The sequence below is a fragment of the Apis cerana genome, linkage group LG2, assembly GCF_029169275.1.
Source record: "Apis cerana isolate GH-2021 linkage group LG2, AcerK_1.0, whole genome shotgun sequence".
NCBI classification, from domain to species: domain Eukaryota; kingdom Metazoa; phylum Arthropoda; class Insecta; order Hymenoptera; family Apidae; genus Apis; species Apis cerana.
Genome location: NC_083853.1, coordinates 14,596,015 through 14,613,785, shown reverse-complemented (window position 1 = coordinate 14,613,785; position 17,771 = coordinate 14,596,015). Strand labels below are relative to the sequence as shown.

The 17,771-nt window shown below is 44.4% G+C and overlaps 1 protein-coding gene across 10 annotated transcripts in view; it reads left to right on the top strand.

Annotated features, from left to right (window-relative positions):
- LOC108002841 (otolith matrix protein OMM-64) overlaps positions 1-17,771 on the top strand; it is a 49,052-nt gene that overhangs the window by 14,023 nt on the left and 17,258 nt on the right. For 5 of the 10 annotated variants that reach the window (XM_062071609.1, XM_062071610.1, XM_062071593.1 and 2 more), the window contains exons 1-3: positions 14,469-14,628; positions 15,670-15,895; positions 16,982-17,135. In XM_062071609.1, the coding sequence (XP_061927593.1) occupies positions 14,595-14,628; positions 15,670-15,895; positions 16,982-17,135 (414 nt within the window). In that variant the 5' untranslated portion in view covers positions 14,469-14,594. Of the gene's footprint in view, positions 1-9,575; positions 9,630-12,216; positions 12,416-14,468; positions 14,629-15,669; positions 15,896-16,981; positions 17,136-17,771 lie in introns of those variants that run through there. The other 5 variants (XM_017064763.3, XM_017064768.3, XM_017064765.3 and 2 more) reach the window with 2 other exon arrangements.

The following is a 17,771-nucleotide window of genomic DNA, read 5'->3' as shown; positions in this document are numbered from 1 at the left end:
CGTGGTGGTGCATCGCCGGAAATAGGCGAGACTCCGAGGACCGCGAGTCGAGTTATCGACGAAACCGTCGGCTGTGATAACTCGTTCCTCTCCGCGGAGAAATGATAACGAACGAAGTGGAAACACTCACGGTTTCGCTTCTTTCTCTTTTTCTCTCTTTGAGAGAGAACTCGGCTCCTCCGTTAAAGTTCGTTCAACCCTTCGCCATGCACCATTGTTTAAAAATCGTCATCCGCAATTCCTCCGTTAAAGTTCGTTCAAACCTTCGCTATACCATTGTTTAAAGATCGTCATCCGCAATTTCTCCGTTAAAGTTCATTTAAACCTTTGCCATACCATTGTTTAAAGATCGTCATCCGCAATTCCATTGTAAAAATTCGTTCAACTCTTCGCCATTACTACATTACTATTTAATAATTGGCGCTTAATAATTTCAAAAATTTCAGGAGAGAACCAAGGGTTGCGATTGCAAAGGCGTCATCCGCAATTCCTTCGTTAAAGTTTGTTCAAACCTTTGCCATACCATTGTTTAAAAATTGTCATCCGCAATTCCTCTGTTAAAGTTCGTTCAAACCTTCGCCATATCATTGTTCAAAGATCGTCACCCACAATTCCTTCGTTCAAACCTTTTAAAAATCGGTGTAACAATTTCAAAAATTTCAGAAGGGAACCGCGGATTGCGATTACGAAGGCGATTATCATCCGCAATTCCACCGTTAAAATTTGTTCGATTCTTCGCCATACACCATTATTTAAAAATCGGCGTAACAATTTCAAAAATTTCAGGAGAGAACCAAGGGTTGCGATTGCAAAGGCGATCGTCATCCACAATTCCACCCTTAAAATTTAACCCTTCGCCATACATCATTGTTTAACAATTTCGATTGTAAAGGCGATTATCATCCGCAATTCCACCGTTAAAATTCGTTCGATTGTTCGCCATACATCATTGTTTAAAAATCGTCATCCACAATTCCTCCGTTAAAGTTCGATCAACTCTTCGCCATACCATTTAAAAATCGTCATCCACAATTCCTCCGTTAAAGTTCGATCAACTCTTCGCCATACATCACTATTTAATAATTGGCGCTTAACAATTTCAAAAATTTCAAGAGGGAACCAAGGGTTGCGATTGCAAAGGCGATCGTCATCCACAATTCCACCCTTAAAATTTAACCCTTCGCCATACATCATTGTTTAACAATTTCGATTGTAAAGGCGATTATTATTTGCAATTCCACCGTTAAAATTTGTTCGATTCTTCGCCATACACCATTATTTAAAAATCGGCGTAACAATTTCAATAATTTCAAAAAATAAGGACCAAGGGTTGCGATTGCAAAGGCGATTATCATCTGCAATTCCTCCGTTAAAGTTCGTTCAACCCTTCGCCATATCATTGTTCAAAGATCGTCACCCACAATTCCTTCGTTCAAACCTTTTAAAAATCGGTGTAACAATTTCAAAAATTTCAGAAGGGAACCGCGGATTGCGATTACGAAGGCGATCGTCATCCGCAATTCTTCCCTTAAAGTTCAACCCTTCGCCACTGTTTAACAATTTTAAAAACTTCACGAGGGGAATTGCAATTACAATTGCAATTGTCGTCATTCGCGTCCGAATGTGGCGTCGGTGGATGACAGGTGAAGATAGGGTTGAAAACCTCCGTCATCGACGGGAGCAATTAGCCGTGCCAATTAGCCGGGCGAAGGACCGACCAACACCGTTTCTGCCAATTAATCGAACGAAATTGAACGTGTCGACGGCACCGGAAGTCGCGCCGATCCCATCGTCTCTCTCTCTCTCTCGGAGAGAGGAATCGAAGAATCGAAGAATCCGCGTGTTTCCAACGAGATCTGTTTCAGGCCAAGCGCTAAGTATTCCGCAATACTTTCCAGTAAATATTTTCGCTCGTCTACGCGAATCTTTGTCGAGTTATAATTGTTAAAATTTCTCCCCTAACTCGTCCCAAAGAAAAATGGAAGAATCATAGAACAATTTAGAATAGAATTAGCGTAGAATTTAATCTCTCTAAATGATAAGAAGTATAAAATCATTTATTTTTTCCTCAAATATCATATTACATCTCGCATACGCATTCCAAGTAATCATTTTCAATAAACATTCACTTTAGTATCACTTTCGCAATAATTCGATAACTTTATCACACCTCGTGAAATATCTTTCCCTTCGAACGCGTTGCCTCGAAATCGATGAAAATTCCATTTCAAAATTAATGCAAACTTTGAATCACATCCGCTCCATCGATTCGAATTCGATTCGTTCCGTTCCGTTGGTATCCTCGGCCGGGGATGGACGAGAGTATCGTCTCGTATCGTGTTTATTCGCCGGTGGTGGGTGGCGTCGGCTCGCTTGTACCGGTATAAAAGGCGTATACCGGCCGATGTACCGGTGGTCGATTATCGTCCTACCGGTTTCCTGGATCCTCGTATCTGCGTAACGGTCCGTAAACGAGGGAAGGAGAGCCGAGGTTCGGTCACCGGGACCGGTTCCCTGCCAACCCGTTCCTCCTCGTTTTCCTTTGTAGGGGAGCGGCAGGTGCTGCGCCATCTTTTCACGCTCCCAATTTCCTCTCTCTCTCTCTCTATTTCTCCTTTTTCGCCAACGGATTTGAGAGTCGAAAAACAGAGGAAGAATTACTCTCTCTTCTTTCTTTCTCTTTCCTTCGCATCGAAAAATCGACAGTTATCCTCTCGAAGTGAACTGTTCCGCTGTTCCGACAGTTATCTTCTGTCTCTCTCTTTTCGCCAAGGAATTTGAGAGTCGAAAAAAGCACCGAGAGAGAAGAGAAATGGAAAAATCGAGACGAAAGAAAGAGAAGAGTAGATCTTTTTCCTTCGTTTATCCTCGAGGCGAGCCATATATCGGAACGATTCTTGGAAAAACCGCACACGCTCCGCGGTGACCTAATGGAACGAAGAGAGAGAGAGAGAGGCTTACGCAAATGCTCGCCTTCCGTCCAATAGGAGAGCGAAAGCTCGAGAGCGAGCAGTCCATCGATAAAGCGTTACTTGGCCGCGGTGTCACTGCACGTGGGAGAGTTTTTTCCTTCTTTCCTTACCTCTCCCGGCAGTGTGTCGTTTCTTTTACCTCTGTAATGTTAATGCTAGACCGTTGCCTAATTTGCAAACTATAACGCGTGAGAACGAATTATTTTTCAAGCGAAATTCCGTTCCTGTAATTTTTCTTTCCTCGCAGACAAAGTTGAATCAACGGGGATATATCGAAGCGGATGAGGAGTTGACGTTGAAAACTTTTTTACTTTATCCTTGTTCGAAAAAGCGTTTCGTCACTCGCCTCCTCCTTCATCATTCGGACTCCTCGAGTTGAAAAACTTGGAGAAGAAGGTTTCGTCAGCCCTCGTTCGTGTATTATTTATCCCTGCTCTGACTCGTCGCCCAGGCAAACAGAAATCGAGAGGTGTCGATCGATTCCATCGTTCGAGTTCTCGAGGAGATCTATGAAGAGCGATCTGGACGGGTTTCGTATCGGAAGGGAGAAGATTGGCGTAATTAACGCGGTTGGCCACCCGGTAGATTTTATTATTACTATTATTACTTATCTACCTATTATTCGTATTAATTAATTTAATATTAATTTTATTAATATAAAATTTAATATATAAATTTAAAATTTTTAATTTTAAAAATTTTATCAAAAAAAAATGTATACCAATATTAATGATTGTGTATTAAAAAATACGAGTGATAAGTTTATTCATTATAAATTAAAATTTTAAAGTTTTAATTTTATTAAAATACCGTCACGTGGGAATAGCCGCGGTGTTCCCAGTCGTTGTCGAGGATATCCATAAAATATCCTACCGGTTTTACTTTCCCGTCGAGCTTTCTTTCGAAACCCTCGCCTGTCCGCATCATCGTCCTCGACCTCGGCCAGAAAACTGTCGATAAACATTCTCATCCGCGTCGCTCCATCTCCTCGACGTGTATATTTTTCCCCCAGAAAGAGAAAAAAGCTTCGAAAATCTCGAGACGGACCATTTTCCAATCCCCTGGAACGGAATTTTCGCGAACCAACGCTTTAACGCGGGTGTCATTGACCCGGTGGAAAGGTCAGGAAGCAGAGAGACTGGGATTTCCGCGTGGATAGAGGGGGAGAGGGGTCTCTCTTTTCCATTTCCCGATTGCGCGGCGCTGCTTATCGAGATCGAGATTCCTTTCCACCGTGATCGAACGCCATCTTGCGCGGAGAATATCTCCTCGATCGATTCCGTCCAATTTAAATACACCGTTAGAGGCTCTAGTTTCTTTTTTCCTTTTCTCCGCCACGTTACTTTCGCTTAACATCTCGCGCCGTTTTTTCTTGCATTCGTAAATCGTGGATACCGCGCTTTCCTCGCGCGAGAGGCCTGATTTTCGTTCAATTTCGTTCGATTCGATCGTTGGATTGCCGCGATTAGTCGCGCACGAACGGCGCAGCTGTCTCATCCTCTCTGGATCGAGCCATTTCTCCGCCGTTTCGAGGGACGAAAATTTCTCCATTATCGAAAATTTCGAGGTAATCATCGAAGACTTTCCTCTCTTCCAACTCGAAATATTGGAACGGAGTTTTCCTTCGTGTCGACTGGTGCCACAATGAATAAAATGTACGGGTTTAGCTGAATGAATGTATTTAATATCTGTTTACAAAATATTTATGTGTATCGAAGAGAGACAAATAGATATCAATTACACAAATAAATATATATTTATATTGTTGACTGAGAACAATAAATAAAATGTACGGGTCTAGCTGAATGAATACGTTTAATTATCCGTTTACGAAACGTGCATCACGAAGAGAAAGAAATAGATACCGACTCTGTGAAATATCGGTGGCAACGTTGGATAATAAAGCCACAAATAAAATTTCAACAAACTTCAAATTCCCATCGACTAATTATAAAAGTGAAATATTTCGAATGCAAATATTTCGTGTGGAAAGAAGAACGAGGGATTTCGAGAACAAGCGGACGAGAGAATTCGATCGCGACGACTCTGCTGCGAGAAGAAACAATTTCTGTCCCCCCTCCACTCTACGGGCGATCCTTGACGGCGATCCAATTTCCGCGACCATTTTGTCATTAAGCCGAGAAAGGCTCGGCGCTCCTCTTTTATATATCGGTTACGGGGCGAGGCGGGCAGGAGAATCTAATTTTCGTTGATTGATACAAAGGACGTAGTCAGCCGCGATAACTCGAGACGTTCTCGATAGCGGGTTACGAAGCGAGAGGGCAAAGTGTCGTTCGTGTCGACTGTGAGTCATCCACGAATCGAGTCAACGAAAATTCCACGCCCGAATCTTTCTCGAGCTTCTTCCCCGTTAACGAGGCCGATGATCACGCCTCTCGTCTAATGCAATTATTTTTGGACCGCCAATTAGTCATTGGGGAATATCCTTCTTCCTCTTCTTCTTCTTCTTCTCTCGTAGAAAAGAAAAGATTAAACTTTTGCGAGGAGAAGTTTCGAAACTTTATCCAGTGAATCGGTGAAAAAAAAGAAAGATGAAATTTCGAAAAGATAATTTGCTTAAAATAAAAATTATATTCCATAATTTATTCGAAACGTAATTATATAATGGGAAATTAATTAGTGGAAAAAATGGTTACTTTATTCGAAATTTTTAACTAGTTACTTTTTCAACGAATTAAATATCCAACTCTGAACGTATCTCACTACTAGCAACTTATGAGGAGATATTGCAAAGAGTTAGGTTAGGTTAGGAATTGTGGTCGAAAAGCGGTAATAACTGCGAATAAGTGTTATTTTAAGTAACTTACCACGAGATATTACAAGGAGTTAAATTAGGAATAGCGGTCGAAAAGCGGTAATATATACGAATAAATGTTATTCGAGCATTTTAGAGAACCGAGTTAATCGAAGTAACTTTATTCGAAATTGGTATCCAACTCTGGACGTATCTCGCTACTGAAAACTTATGACGAGATATTACGAGGATATTAGGTTGAACACAACTTTTTTCTAAACTATTCTCGCATTTGTCGTCTCAGTTCAACGCGAGTTTCTTATCGCATGTTTCGGGACGAGAAAATAATTAGATCTTCTTGCGGTACGCGTGTAACGTTTGCACAAGTGGCTGTTCATTTCCCTTGCGGACAACGAAAAGCCGGGAGCAGGGGAGGGGGAAGAGAGAGAGAGAAAGAGAAGAGCCGTTAATTCAAACGGAGAAAGGCGTCGTGGGTTGCTAAACGATGAACAATAAACGTGACTCACAAGCCCGACTGCGCGTTTCCTTTATTCGCGAGTGTATCGTTCGAGAAGCGAACTCACTCTCTCCCTCCCCCTCTCCCTCTCTCTCTCTCTCTCTTCCCCTTGGCCTGTAACTTTTAATTAGTTTGACCTCGGCTGTGCATCGAGTTCTTTGGAGATGTTTGGAGAAACGGTTAATTCCTCGAAAACATCGTAAACCGTCGATTCGATCCGCTCAGATTTTTACCGATCGATTCTCTACGAGGATATTCTCGTGGGTGGCCCAACGATTTACATAAAATCGTGGTTCTCGGGCGCGTGGGCGATTCATCGAATACACGAATTCGATCCTGTAAAGAGACCGCTTGAAGGGAAGAGTCTGACTTAGAATGTTCGAAACAACGTCGGATAAATCGACGTTTAAAAATGTTCCGTCCGATTTTGTCTTATCCGTTACATCGTTTTCCATTTCAATCGCGCTTGGAGCTCGCGTTTCGCCCGATCAATTTTCGAAATCGCTCTTCTTCCAGATTGCGTGACTCACCTTTTTTCCGACTAAAAGTCTGCGGAGGCCCGATAAAAGAAATCGTTGAATAAAACAATCGATGATGACCAGAGAAATGCGGGGAAAGAAGAGCTAGACTTCTCTGGTTTTCCATTTTAAAAGAAACGAGAGACAAGAGGAGGAATAAGGGCACAGCGTCTCGGCATCGTATCGCTTCCACTCCCCGGCTTTTCTCATTTCCGATGGATGGCCGCTCCTCCTTCCTCCTCCTTCCCCCAAACGGGATCAACTTTCGTTCTCTCCTCGGTAAAATTACGAGTATCGTTTCCTCTCCCCCTCCTCGCAAAGAGGTCACGTTCTCTGTCCACGTTTGTCGGATTAATTCCATTCGTGTCGTGCGTGGCGAGGCCGAGGCTGTTTGAAAATGCGAACGTGAGGCGAAACACACTCGACATCTAACCCGTTACAAAGCTTATCCTTTGTTTCGACTTGTCGCCGCTACTTCGATCGTCGAATCGAACGCCGTAAACCGACCGAGGAGGAAAAATGCTCGATCGATAGAGAGAAAGAAGAGGGAAGGAAGATTTCGATCCTTTCGGGTTACGGAACGATGGAAAAGGGGAGGGGAGAAAGGAGAGTCTCTTGTTCTCGAGGGTCAAAGGAGGAGTCCCTTCCTCTCTCCACTATTTTTTCTGCCTCGCTTTCATACCGTTGGATAAAAATACACCCGATGCCACTCGTTTCGGAGCAGACGTTTCTTAAATAACCGAGCGCGCAGGGAAGTCCCTTCGGAAGAAGGGGGAAACGCACGGAACGAATCACGTTCGTCCGCCACTTCCGTTTCGGAACGATGCTACAAATATGCTCGCTAAACGTGCGTTTACAGGGGAACGGGTGATCGAAGACAAGATGCAAATATCCGTTCCAGAAGAATGGATTACGCGTTTAATCTTTCCAAATATTATTAGAGATTGGGAATAACGTTGACGTTTTCTTCTTTTTTTTTTTTTTTTTGCCAATGAATTCCATCGAATACGCTCGTTTCGTTCGAACGCAAGAACAAGATGCAAATATCCGTTCGAGAAGAATGAAATTTTTTAATCGTTCCAAATATTAGAATCCAATTTTTTTTTTGCCAATTCCATTTATATCAAAAAATATATTCCTGTGGTGAAGAATAAATTTTAATCTTTTCAAATATTAGAATCAAAAATAGCGTGGAAATTTGTTTTGAGCCCAAGATGCAAATATCCGTTCGAGAAGAATAAATTTTACGTTTAATCTTTTCAAATATTAAAATCAGAAGTAGCGTGGAAATTTGTTGTTTTGAGCCCATTCGAGATCCATTCGAGAAGAATAAAATTTTGCGTTTAATCGTTCCAAATATTAGAATCCAATTTTTTTTTGCCAATTCCATTTATATCAAAAAATATATTCCTGTGGTGAAGAATAAATTTTAATCTTTTCAAATATTAGAATCAAAAATATCGTGGAAATTTGTTTTGAGCCCAAGATGCAAATATCCGTTCGAGAAGAATAAAATTTTTTTAATTGTTCCAAATATTAGAATCCAATTTTTTTTTTGTCAATTCCATTTATAGCAACGAATCGCAAAAAATATATTCCTGTCGTGAAAAATAAATCTCACGTTTAATCTCTTCTAAAATATTAGAATCAGAATTAGCAAATTTGTTTTTTTTTTTTAAGCTCAAGAGGCAAATATCCAAACATTCGAGAAGAATAAATTTTTCGTTCCAAATATTAGAATCCAATTTTTTTTTTTTTTTCCAATTCCATTTATAGCAAAAAATATATTCCTGTCGCGAAGAATAAAATTAATCTTTCTAAATATTAAAATTAGAATTACCGTTGGAATTTCTCTTCTTTTTCTCTTCCTCTCTCCCCGAACTCTCTTCCATCGCGCGGTACCTCGTTTTTCAAGGTTTCGAGGACGAGTGGTGGAGAAAACAAAGCTGTTTTCGAGCGTGAAATCCGCGAAGGGACGCTTAAAAAATTGCGTTTCAACGGCGAGCCCCTCCCCCGCCACCCCGCCCCCTTTTTATCCCGTTCTCACAACAAGGATATTTACAACCAAGCGCGAATACGAGAGACGCGAATTATAATACCGGTCATTCCTTTATTCCCCGTTTCATCTTATTTCTCTCTCCCTCTCTCTCTCTCTCTCTCCATCCCAGAATTAACCGGATCAACGCAAGATAAACGCGACGCGTTTTAACACGCGAGCGAGCGAGCGAGCGTTCTGACCCGATGCGCGTATACCGACCCGTTCGTTCACTCTTTATAAATAGACGCTTTAAATTCTGTCGCGGCTGGGCGTGGCCCCCGACAGATCTACGGGGATCCTAGACGAGGAATAGATCACTCGTCGCGATCCATTCATTGGGAGAGCCCTCTCTTCTTCCCTGTTTTTTTTCTTCCTGCTCCACCGCCTCTTCGAAATTTTAAATAAATAAATATATGTATATATAGGTATATAGGTATATGTCCAAATTAGATAAATTACGGTGTTTCGAAAGAGGGACGATTTATATATTCACATACGTGGGGTAATTCTCGAGGTTGGTGGAAATTTTAGGAAGGAAACTGGGCGTAAATCGTCGTAGATTTTGTTATACGTAAATCAAGTGGGATTCTCGGCTCGAGAGGAGCGTGCAATTTACATGGAGGGCTACGTTACGACTTTGTTTTATCGTGAAATTCGTTCCTTTTTTTTTTTATGGACGAGATTTAGGCACGAATAGAAAAAAAAGAAATACGTTTGTAATACTTTCGTTTGTAACGTTCCTTCTGATATTGATCTGTCGCGTTTTGTTTTGCAGATATTCGGGGCACGGCAACACGAACCGTACCTGTCATGTCGGTTCCTATTTAAGGTAAGCATTTACTCGTTCATCTTATTTTAATTCTCTCTCTATTTCTCCTCCATTAATCGTGTTATTTAAATTTTTATTCGAGATTATTTACTCGTCCTTCGATATCGATTTTAATTAAAGTTATCGCAGGGGGCGAATTACGGATGCGAAAGAGCGATAAGATCGAGTTCTGACGTAGCATAACGGGCCAGAGTGGAGGAAATCCTTTTTCTTAAAATCCGTTGGAAAAATTCTTCGACTCCGTTCGAACGACGTTTCGAATTTTCTTCAGCCAAGATATACATATATATATACACATATATAAGTCGTTGGCTTAGCCCGCTGTCTCGTTTCGAAATAGAATTAAATCCAATATAATCTGGCGATAACGCTTATCGTCCGATCTTAATTACGGATTACGTCACGTCGACGAGCGTAAAATCCATCGAGCGGCAATATCGATTCGAAGGTTTATCGAAGTGGGCCGGTTCTGTGTCGACGGAGTGACGTCTCCCCGAGAGAAGGAAAGGAACAAAAAAGGGAGGAAGGAAAAGAAAAGAGAATGGAAAGAAGAAGAGAGAAATAGATGGACGCGTGTCGTCCTCCCGTAAAAGGCATCCAAGGAGAGACGTCGCAAGGCTCGTCGGATATTTGCGCGATGAGAGTGTCGATGCCTCGTTAAATAAATACCGAACGTTTGCGTTCGTTCGGGCAGAGGCGGAAGTACGCCACTTGGATCGAGCTGTCCACGGATAATTACGCGAAACCGAATGGTCGGAGGATATCGAGAGGCGAGAAGTGAGGAGAAAGTTGGAGTAAGGGAAAGGGGAGGGGAAAGGGGAGTAAGTTTGATGGTTTCACTTTTTTAGACGTTTGACGATATTTAGGCGGTTAAACGTTGGCGCGAGTAACGCCATTTTCTCTTTCTTCCACGCGTGTGCTCTTAATTGCTCTCGTATATATATATATATATATATGTATATATATGTGTGTCCTCGAAAATTACGAGCATCGTTTTAACTTTTTCAGTCGGGTGAAGTAGGCTCGAGGACGAGTTTTGCGCGATGTAAACAATTCGTTTCTTAATATAAGAAATAAAGATCCGAGGAGCCTATTTACGAATCGATACCGCGCTTTTATTAAGAAGATAACGAAATTTAGCTTAGAAAAAATATATCGCTCTTTATTACAGTTTGTTATCATTGTGCTAATTTCTGATGATTAACCGCGACTGAGGAAGAATTTTTCTTTTTGATAAAAAAGAAAAATTAACAAGGAAAATTACTTTGACCGTCCACGAGAAACTATTTGCTCGAAGGCTTCCTCGAAGGCTTCTCCTCGCGTTTGAGAAAAGATAGCGCCGCCGTTTTAGGGCGCGTAACTGACTGCTTAATTAAAAGAGCGAACGTCAATAACTCAAAGTAAACTTTTTCTCCTTCCTCTTCTCACGCGTCTCTCTTAAACTCTGTTGTTGAAGCGTTCATCTCTTTAACTTTGGAGAAAGAAGACAATATCATCTTGCCTCCTATAAAACTCTACTTTCACCTCGTGACTCGTCGCAATTCGAATACACGTAATAATTTGCCACGTGTAAACATACGATGAAACGAAATTAAAAGAGAAGAATAAAAAATTCGACGATCCTTTCGTTTAGTAAACAAACCCAGCGGAGAATCACACACAGAGAAGGAAGGAAGAAAGAAAAGAAAGAACGCAACGATACCTTAACGAGAACCGGCAGCGTTAATTTCGCTACCGACGCAACCTTGCACATCCCGCGGCGCTGCACGCGGATCCAAAGTGGCCGTCAGCTGTGCGAAGGTCAGGGTCGAGCGAGGGTGCAATCGATGCACGGATACCGTGCCATTCCTGCTGGCACCCCTCGCTGGCTGCAGTTACCATGGAGACCATCTCCTGACCCATTGCTACAGTGAGAGAGATCCAGCCGACGACGCATCGGTTCTTCTCGGGAGGGAGAGCCGTCACGAGCGGATCTCTGTTCTCGTGGAACGAGAAACGCCCGAAACGCGTTGTTAAAAGTGAGAGGAGGAGGAGGAGGAGCGTGAAAATCGGTCGAGATTTTTTCGGGGAAAAAGCGTGATTGTGACCTTACACCATGGAACACTGCGCCAGGAAGAAAGTGAAAAATATCTCGGCAGTGTAGGTTGGATATCTTGGCGGCAACGAATTTACGCGTTTCGTTCCCGTTACCCGGCTATAAATTAACCCTCGTGTCGTGGCTAACGAGATAGCGCGTGAAGCGCGTCGACGAGAGAGAGAGAGAGAGAAGAAATTCGAGCCTTCCTCGCTCGTATTGAAGGGAGGAGGAGGAGGAGAAACCGGTCCCCCCTTGACAGCTTGTAAATATGGTAACGAGGCATTGTGCAAGGTCGGTATGAACGGGGACTGAGGTCAGCTGGTACAGATCGATATCCCCGAATACGCGTGAGATCGGATCCTGGGGGAATAGAAGAAGGGGGGAGGGAGTGCGGAACGAGAGATGGATGGGTGGAAGAGGTGGAAAAGGGCGGAGAACACCTTCCTGACCGCGTGGTATCAACGCGTGACCGAGTCTTACGTGGCGACATGGCTGTTCGGGGTGTTTCAGAGCAGCAGAATGTCGGCGAGCACCGCCAGCGGGGGTGGAGGAGGCGGCGGAGGAGGAGGAGGAGGGGTCGGGGGCGCCCTGACGTTGATGGGCTGCGTGAGGGAAGCGTCGCCCCCGCCGCAGAATCACCATCATCATCATCATCACCGAACGCTGGGCGAATACTCCACGCAGAACAGCGTCGACCCCCTTCCCAAAGGTGAGTGTTAAATTATTCGTGGAGAGATCGAAGAAAAGTATCGATACGATTCGGTTGGGATGGGATCGAGCCGCGCGTCTAGACGGGATATTTGGGAAACGTCGTTTCCCCATTTTCGAGGTCTGGGACGCGGATTACGACGTGTCGAAAAACGGATTTACGCGAGCCGCCCGCAATTTATCCGCAATTTATCCGCGGGGAGAAAACCCGACGTCTATTCCGATTATCTTATCCATCTTTCTTTCGATCAAAGAAGTTTTTTCCTTCGCGGCAATTATACCGCGTGTACGCGGATGATGGATCGCGTGCGAGTTGCCGCCACGGGTTTAGAAAACACGGCGGAAAAGTTTGTGCAAGAGCGGAAAGGGAGGGGGGGGGATTAAGGTGAAAGTTTCCGGTTAAAGATTTCTGGTTGAGCCGCGCTCCTACGAGAATAATGGCCGCCGACGAGTTATTAAAGGGTAATCCAGCCGAGTGCCCTTTACATTCGTCGTCTTCGTCTCGGAGTAGGAACGTGACTTGGTCGCCCGTTACTCCGGGACATTGCGTTTCCGAGTGGGTCCAACGACCTCTTTATTTTCATTAGCCTCCGGTAAATTGCCAGCCACTCGGGGCTAAATTAACTCTCGTAAGCTAATATCTGAATCGGCCGGCTTGATTACCGATTAAACTTAAACTGTGTTTTCGAGACGTGGCGCTCCGGGCTTGGTCGCCGATGGAAAATAGTTCGCTTCCCTTCGTTTCTAATCGGATCTCCTATCCGAAAAATTGCGAAATCCGACTCGTTTCGAAACGAAGTCAATTTTTCCGGCCCGAAAAACTCTGTATAGAATCGAACGGGTTTAACGAGGTTCGAGCCGGGTACAGGGTGACCCAACTTCGGCGCAATTTTATCTTCTAAAAAAGAGTAGTTACGACAGGCGTTAAATTTTCGATCGTATCGAATCTACGAAAATACGTAGAAATGACCTTTGGCGAAATATCTCAATAATGAACAAATTTCGATGTTCTATGAGAAGAAGTAACAATCGTACTTTCGAAGCACCGTGTAGACGCAAGATGACCGTAAAGCGATCGCCGAGGCGATGAAACGGGATCAGCAGATCTGTGCAACCGCGTTCCTTCGGGTTATCCGCTCGATTCGAAGCCGAAATTAGGCAAGCCACGGTTATGTAAACGTCCGCTGAGGGTAGGGGGGAGTCGAGAGTCGGTCTCCTCGCCAACAGTGGAAACAGCTGTTTTTGTTGCCCACCGACGGAGAGATCGACGTCGAACGATTGGCGCGTGACGTTATTTTTCACGGTTGAGCGACGTCGCGTGAACTGATGCGTGAAAAACACACTCGCGCCAGAGTGTCAAGTACACGCGAAACATTTTTTGCGACCGACCGTGTTTCGAGGAAGGCTCGACGTAGACGTTGCCAGAGAGCGCGAAAATGCTCATCGATTTTCGATTAACCGCGTGAAACGAAACGCAGCGGATGATATCCCTTCCCATTCCTTCAGTACACGACTCGTCCACGAGCATTGGGACGTTCGAGTCGAGCGGAAATTCGGCGAAGAAAGGGGTTACCCAGTCGGCGCATTGTGCAAGACACGCATACACGGTTATTTACAGAAAGAGTCGGGAAACTAGGCCATGGCCAATCGCGAAATGAATGGCCGTTCGAACGCCGCGTATCGCGTTACTCTTCACGGTGCTCTTCACCGGGAATTATACGATTATTTCCAATTACTCCGAAACTATCCGCGACGGGAGAGACTTTCGTTTCGAGACAAATTAAAACGATTAGCCGCGTGAAAGCGAAGAGTGGGAAAAGAGGCGACAGCTCGAGACCGGAGCAATAATCGGCCGAGTGAAATTACCGACCGAGTATTGGCGTCCGACGTGGTAAGCCCACTTTGCTCGCGTAGCTCGTAATGTCGGGGGAACGTAACTCTTTGGATCGAAGATAAGCGTGAAGTATCTTTCGGTACCGATCGGTTCGATACAAATGTAAAAAAAAAAAAAACGTTATATCGTTATATAGTTAATTTCCACCATATAAGGAATATCAACTGATAGAGTTATCGCTAATCTTATCGATCGTGTTCCGTATTATCAAATCTTCGAGCCAGTTAAATGCATACCGTGTACACGCTACTTACGAAACGTAAATTTCGTGATACGAAAAATCCGGATGCAATATTATGAGGATTTTTTGGACCTGCTTGGTAACGTAGACGCCATCCTAACACCGTTTCCTTCGTTTCGCTCGCGAATCGCGCCGCGTCGTACGGTACACACGATCGGATAGAAATATTTCGATCGATCTGCTCGAAAATCGCTCGTTACAAAGGCTAGGATTATAAAAGGTGGGTTTTCGAGCGCGAAACGGAATGTGGGGTGTCGGGAGTGGATCGGTCGGAGAGCAGCCACCCCAACTGCCGAAACGAAGCGATGGAGGCTCGGTCTCGAGAGGAGAGGCGCGGGATAGGCGGTTTTAATCGAGGCTTTCGCCGCTACCCTCCACTTCTGCTCCCTGCCTTTTCGACGACTCAAAGTGTGGTCCCCTTTGTTCCCCTTTCACCTTGGCGTCGCCTCTTTGTCGCCACCCTTTTTTCCCTCTTCCGATACGCCGCAATTAAAAGGCATCCGTGCGTTAACGAGTGCCACGCAACCTTCTCGAGGACTCGTGTTATTTGCTTATCCAGCAAGCTCCCGGTGTCGCCTCCCGATAACCTGCCATTCTTCTCCTCTCGTCTTCCCAAGAGGAGGGTTGCCCTCGACCAACCTTTCGTTTTCATCGCCTCCACGGAATCATATATACGAATCGATACGATAAAAGAAATTTTAAGCAAAAATTAGCAAGGATCAGCTTACCAACCAGTGCCTTTTTTCCCCTCTTAACAATCTCTTTACCTTTAATCGAACGTGTTATCTACGTGTCTCCTCCTCGTATTTATCAAGAATTGCACGATATTTATTTATCTGTCGTTCGATTCGAGATCGCAGTTTCCTCGTCGAGGAGGAGAAGAAAATAGAACGAAACGGAAGAGCGAGCCGTTTCTAATCGAGAGAAAACTTAGTATTCCGTTTCGTTTCTCTCGATCGCTCTTCCACAGTTTTCACTTCCCATCGATACCGCGGCTCGAAAACACCAGCGACAACCTCGTTCGTTGCGCAATCGTTCGGGAGAAAGTTGCTCGCGCGAGATCTTTGATTCGATCCACGACTCGTTTCATTTCTTCTTTTTCCCTTTTTTTCTTGAACAGAGCCGAAGAAGCGCCGCTTCCACCCGCTTCGCGGCCTCAGGAAGATCTTCCGTCGCAAGAGCCGGGGCGCGGCTGACGTTCGGCTGGTCACGAACGCGGACCGAGAGGCTGAGCTCGTCCGGGTGCCGAGGGAGGAGATCACCGACAGACATCCCGCGGGACGTCCCGAGGAGGCTCGAAGCAGGAGCGCCAGCGAGCTCCTCACGGACTCGTGCGATCGAGAGAGGTGAGTTCATTGTATATATTTTTTTATTATTTTGTATCACAGTGGAACGACGTTTCTTTGTTCTCCCCTCAGGCAGGTTTCTTCCTTGAAATTATTAATTCGAGTGAAAATGAGAAGAAGTTTTTAGCTATACGGAATCGTTTTAATAATAGAAGCAAAAAGATTCGATCAGCTGCTTCGAAAGTATTGTCTTATGAAAGGATAATTTCTTGATTCTTTCTTGATTCCTTCGGGTATACTTTCCTTAATTAAAAGAAATTGAAAAAACGTTTACAAAAAGATACTATTTTATTATATATAACAGAGACTTTAACGTCTTATAATATTTCTGAAAAGAAGCTTAAGCCTTTAGGGACACATTTGTTTAAATCAAAATTATTCCAAGTTATAAAAAAAATATGAAAATCGAAGAGCCTTTACTAAAAAAAAATTCCAAGATGATATTTTATCGTAAAGTAATGGCGCGATGTTGGAAGAGGTTACCGTTCCGGCGAACGATCCGCGTGGAAAAAGGCTGGCATAGTCCTCGCGCCGCTCCTCCAAACATTAAATATCGCATTCGACTTCGTTTCGCCTACTCTCTTCGTCCTTCTCTATCCGCCTTCTCTGTCTCCGTTGCGGGCACCGAAAATATCGATCGTTCCGCTAACGATAATAATCTTTAAAATTTGAGCGAATTGAAGGAGCGAGCGTGGAAAGCGAGGATATCGACTTTATCCTTGGCCCGATTCGACCGTGATCGAGTTTCGCTTTTTTCCACACGGCTTGTCGAAACATCGCTCGAAACCCGCACATGCGTGCGCGCGTGACTCGATGTCGCGCCGACCTATCCTTCCCCTTCCACCTCGCTCTTTATTTTCGTAACTCGATTGCAAACTCGAGCCTCGCTCGGCCCAATTCGACCGTCCCTTCCACTCTCTTTCGTAACGTAACGTCGATCGTCGCCGCTTAGGACCTCGCCTTATAAAAAACTTGGACGCTGCTTTTTTCTCTCGCTCGTAAACGGACGCCCGAATAATAGTTTCTCCGTCTTCGAAACGATCCTGTTTACTTTCGAATACTTTACTTTGCTTTCTTCTTCCACAGCGTGTTCCTGAGAAGGACAGGGACTATAGAGGATTCGTTCGTGAAGCTGAGAGGAGGGGCCGGAAAATTGTCCGTCTCGCACGACAGCGTGTTCCCAGGGGAGGTACCACACACCCGACCGCTCTCGTCCCTGGCAAGCCTGGCCACTCTCGAGGTTCGTATCACTCCTCTTCGCCCGCTATCTGAATAAGAAAGGAGTCGGAAAAAAAATTGTTTCTCGATCGAATCTCTTCTTGCTCGAATTTTCGATGTTTCACGTTTGCCTCGAACTAGTTCGATTTCCCCGCAGATACAGATCGATGATGTGGTTAAGAGAAGTCACGGGGAGGGATCGAGCCGAGATGGAATGGTGGAGGCAGGTGGTTGGAAAACAATATCGCATCACGTTGCTTGATACACGGTGATTGATGTAATTCCCGCGGAGAATGATAAACACAGGCGCGGAGGAGGCGTTATTCTCGTTATCCAATAAGCGCAAATGGCCGGCTATTGCATTCTGGGCACGCGTGAATCGAGTTAAAGCGATTACACATGTCCAGGATCGGCTCGTGACTCGTCTTCCAATTTCCTCGCCGCTCTGTCTCGCCGCGGCTAACCCGTTTCTTTTCTTTAAATCGTCCGTCGTGATTTCATCTTCGAGTTTAACGACGCTCTTTCTTTCTTTCTTTCTTTCTCTCTCCTCCCTCGATAAAAGGATTCTCGAGAGTCGTTGGATTTCGTCCCGCCCGACCGTGAACTTGGGCGTCGAAATCGAGCACCGAAACGTGGAAACACCTCGTTGAATTATTTA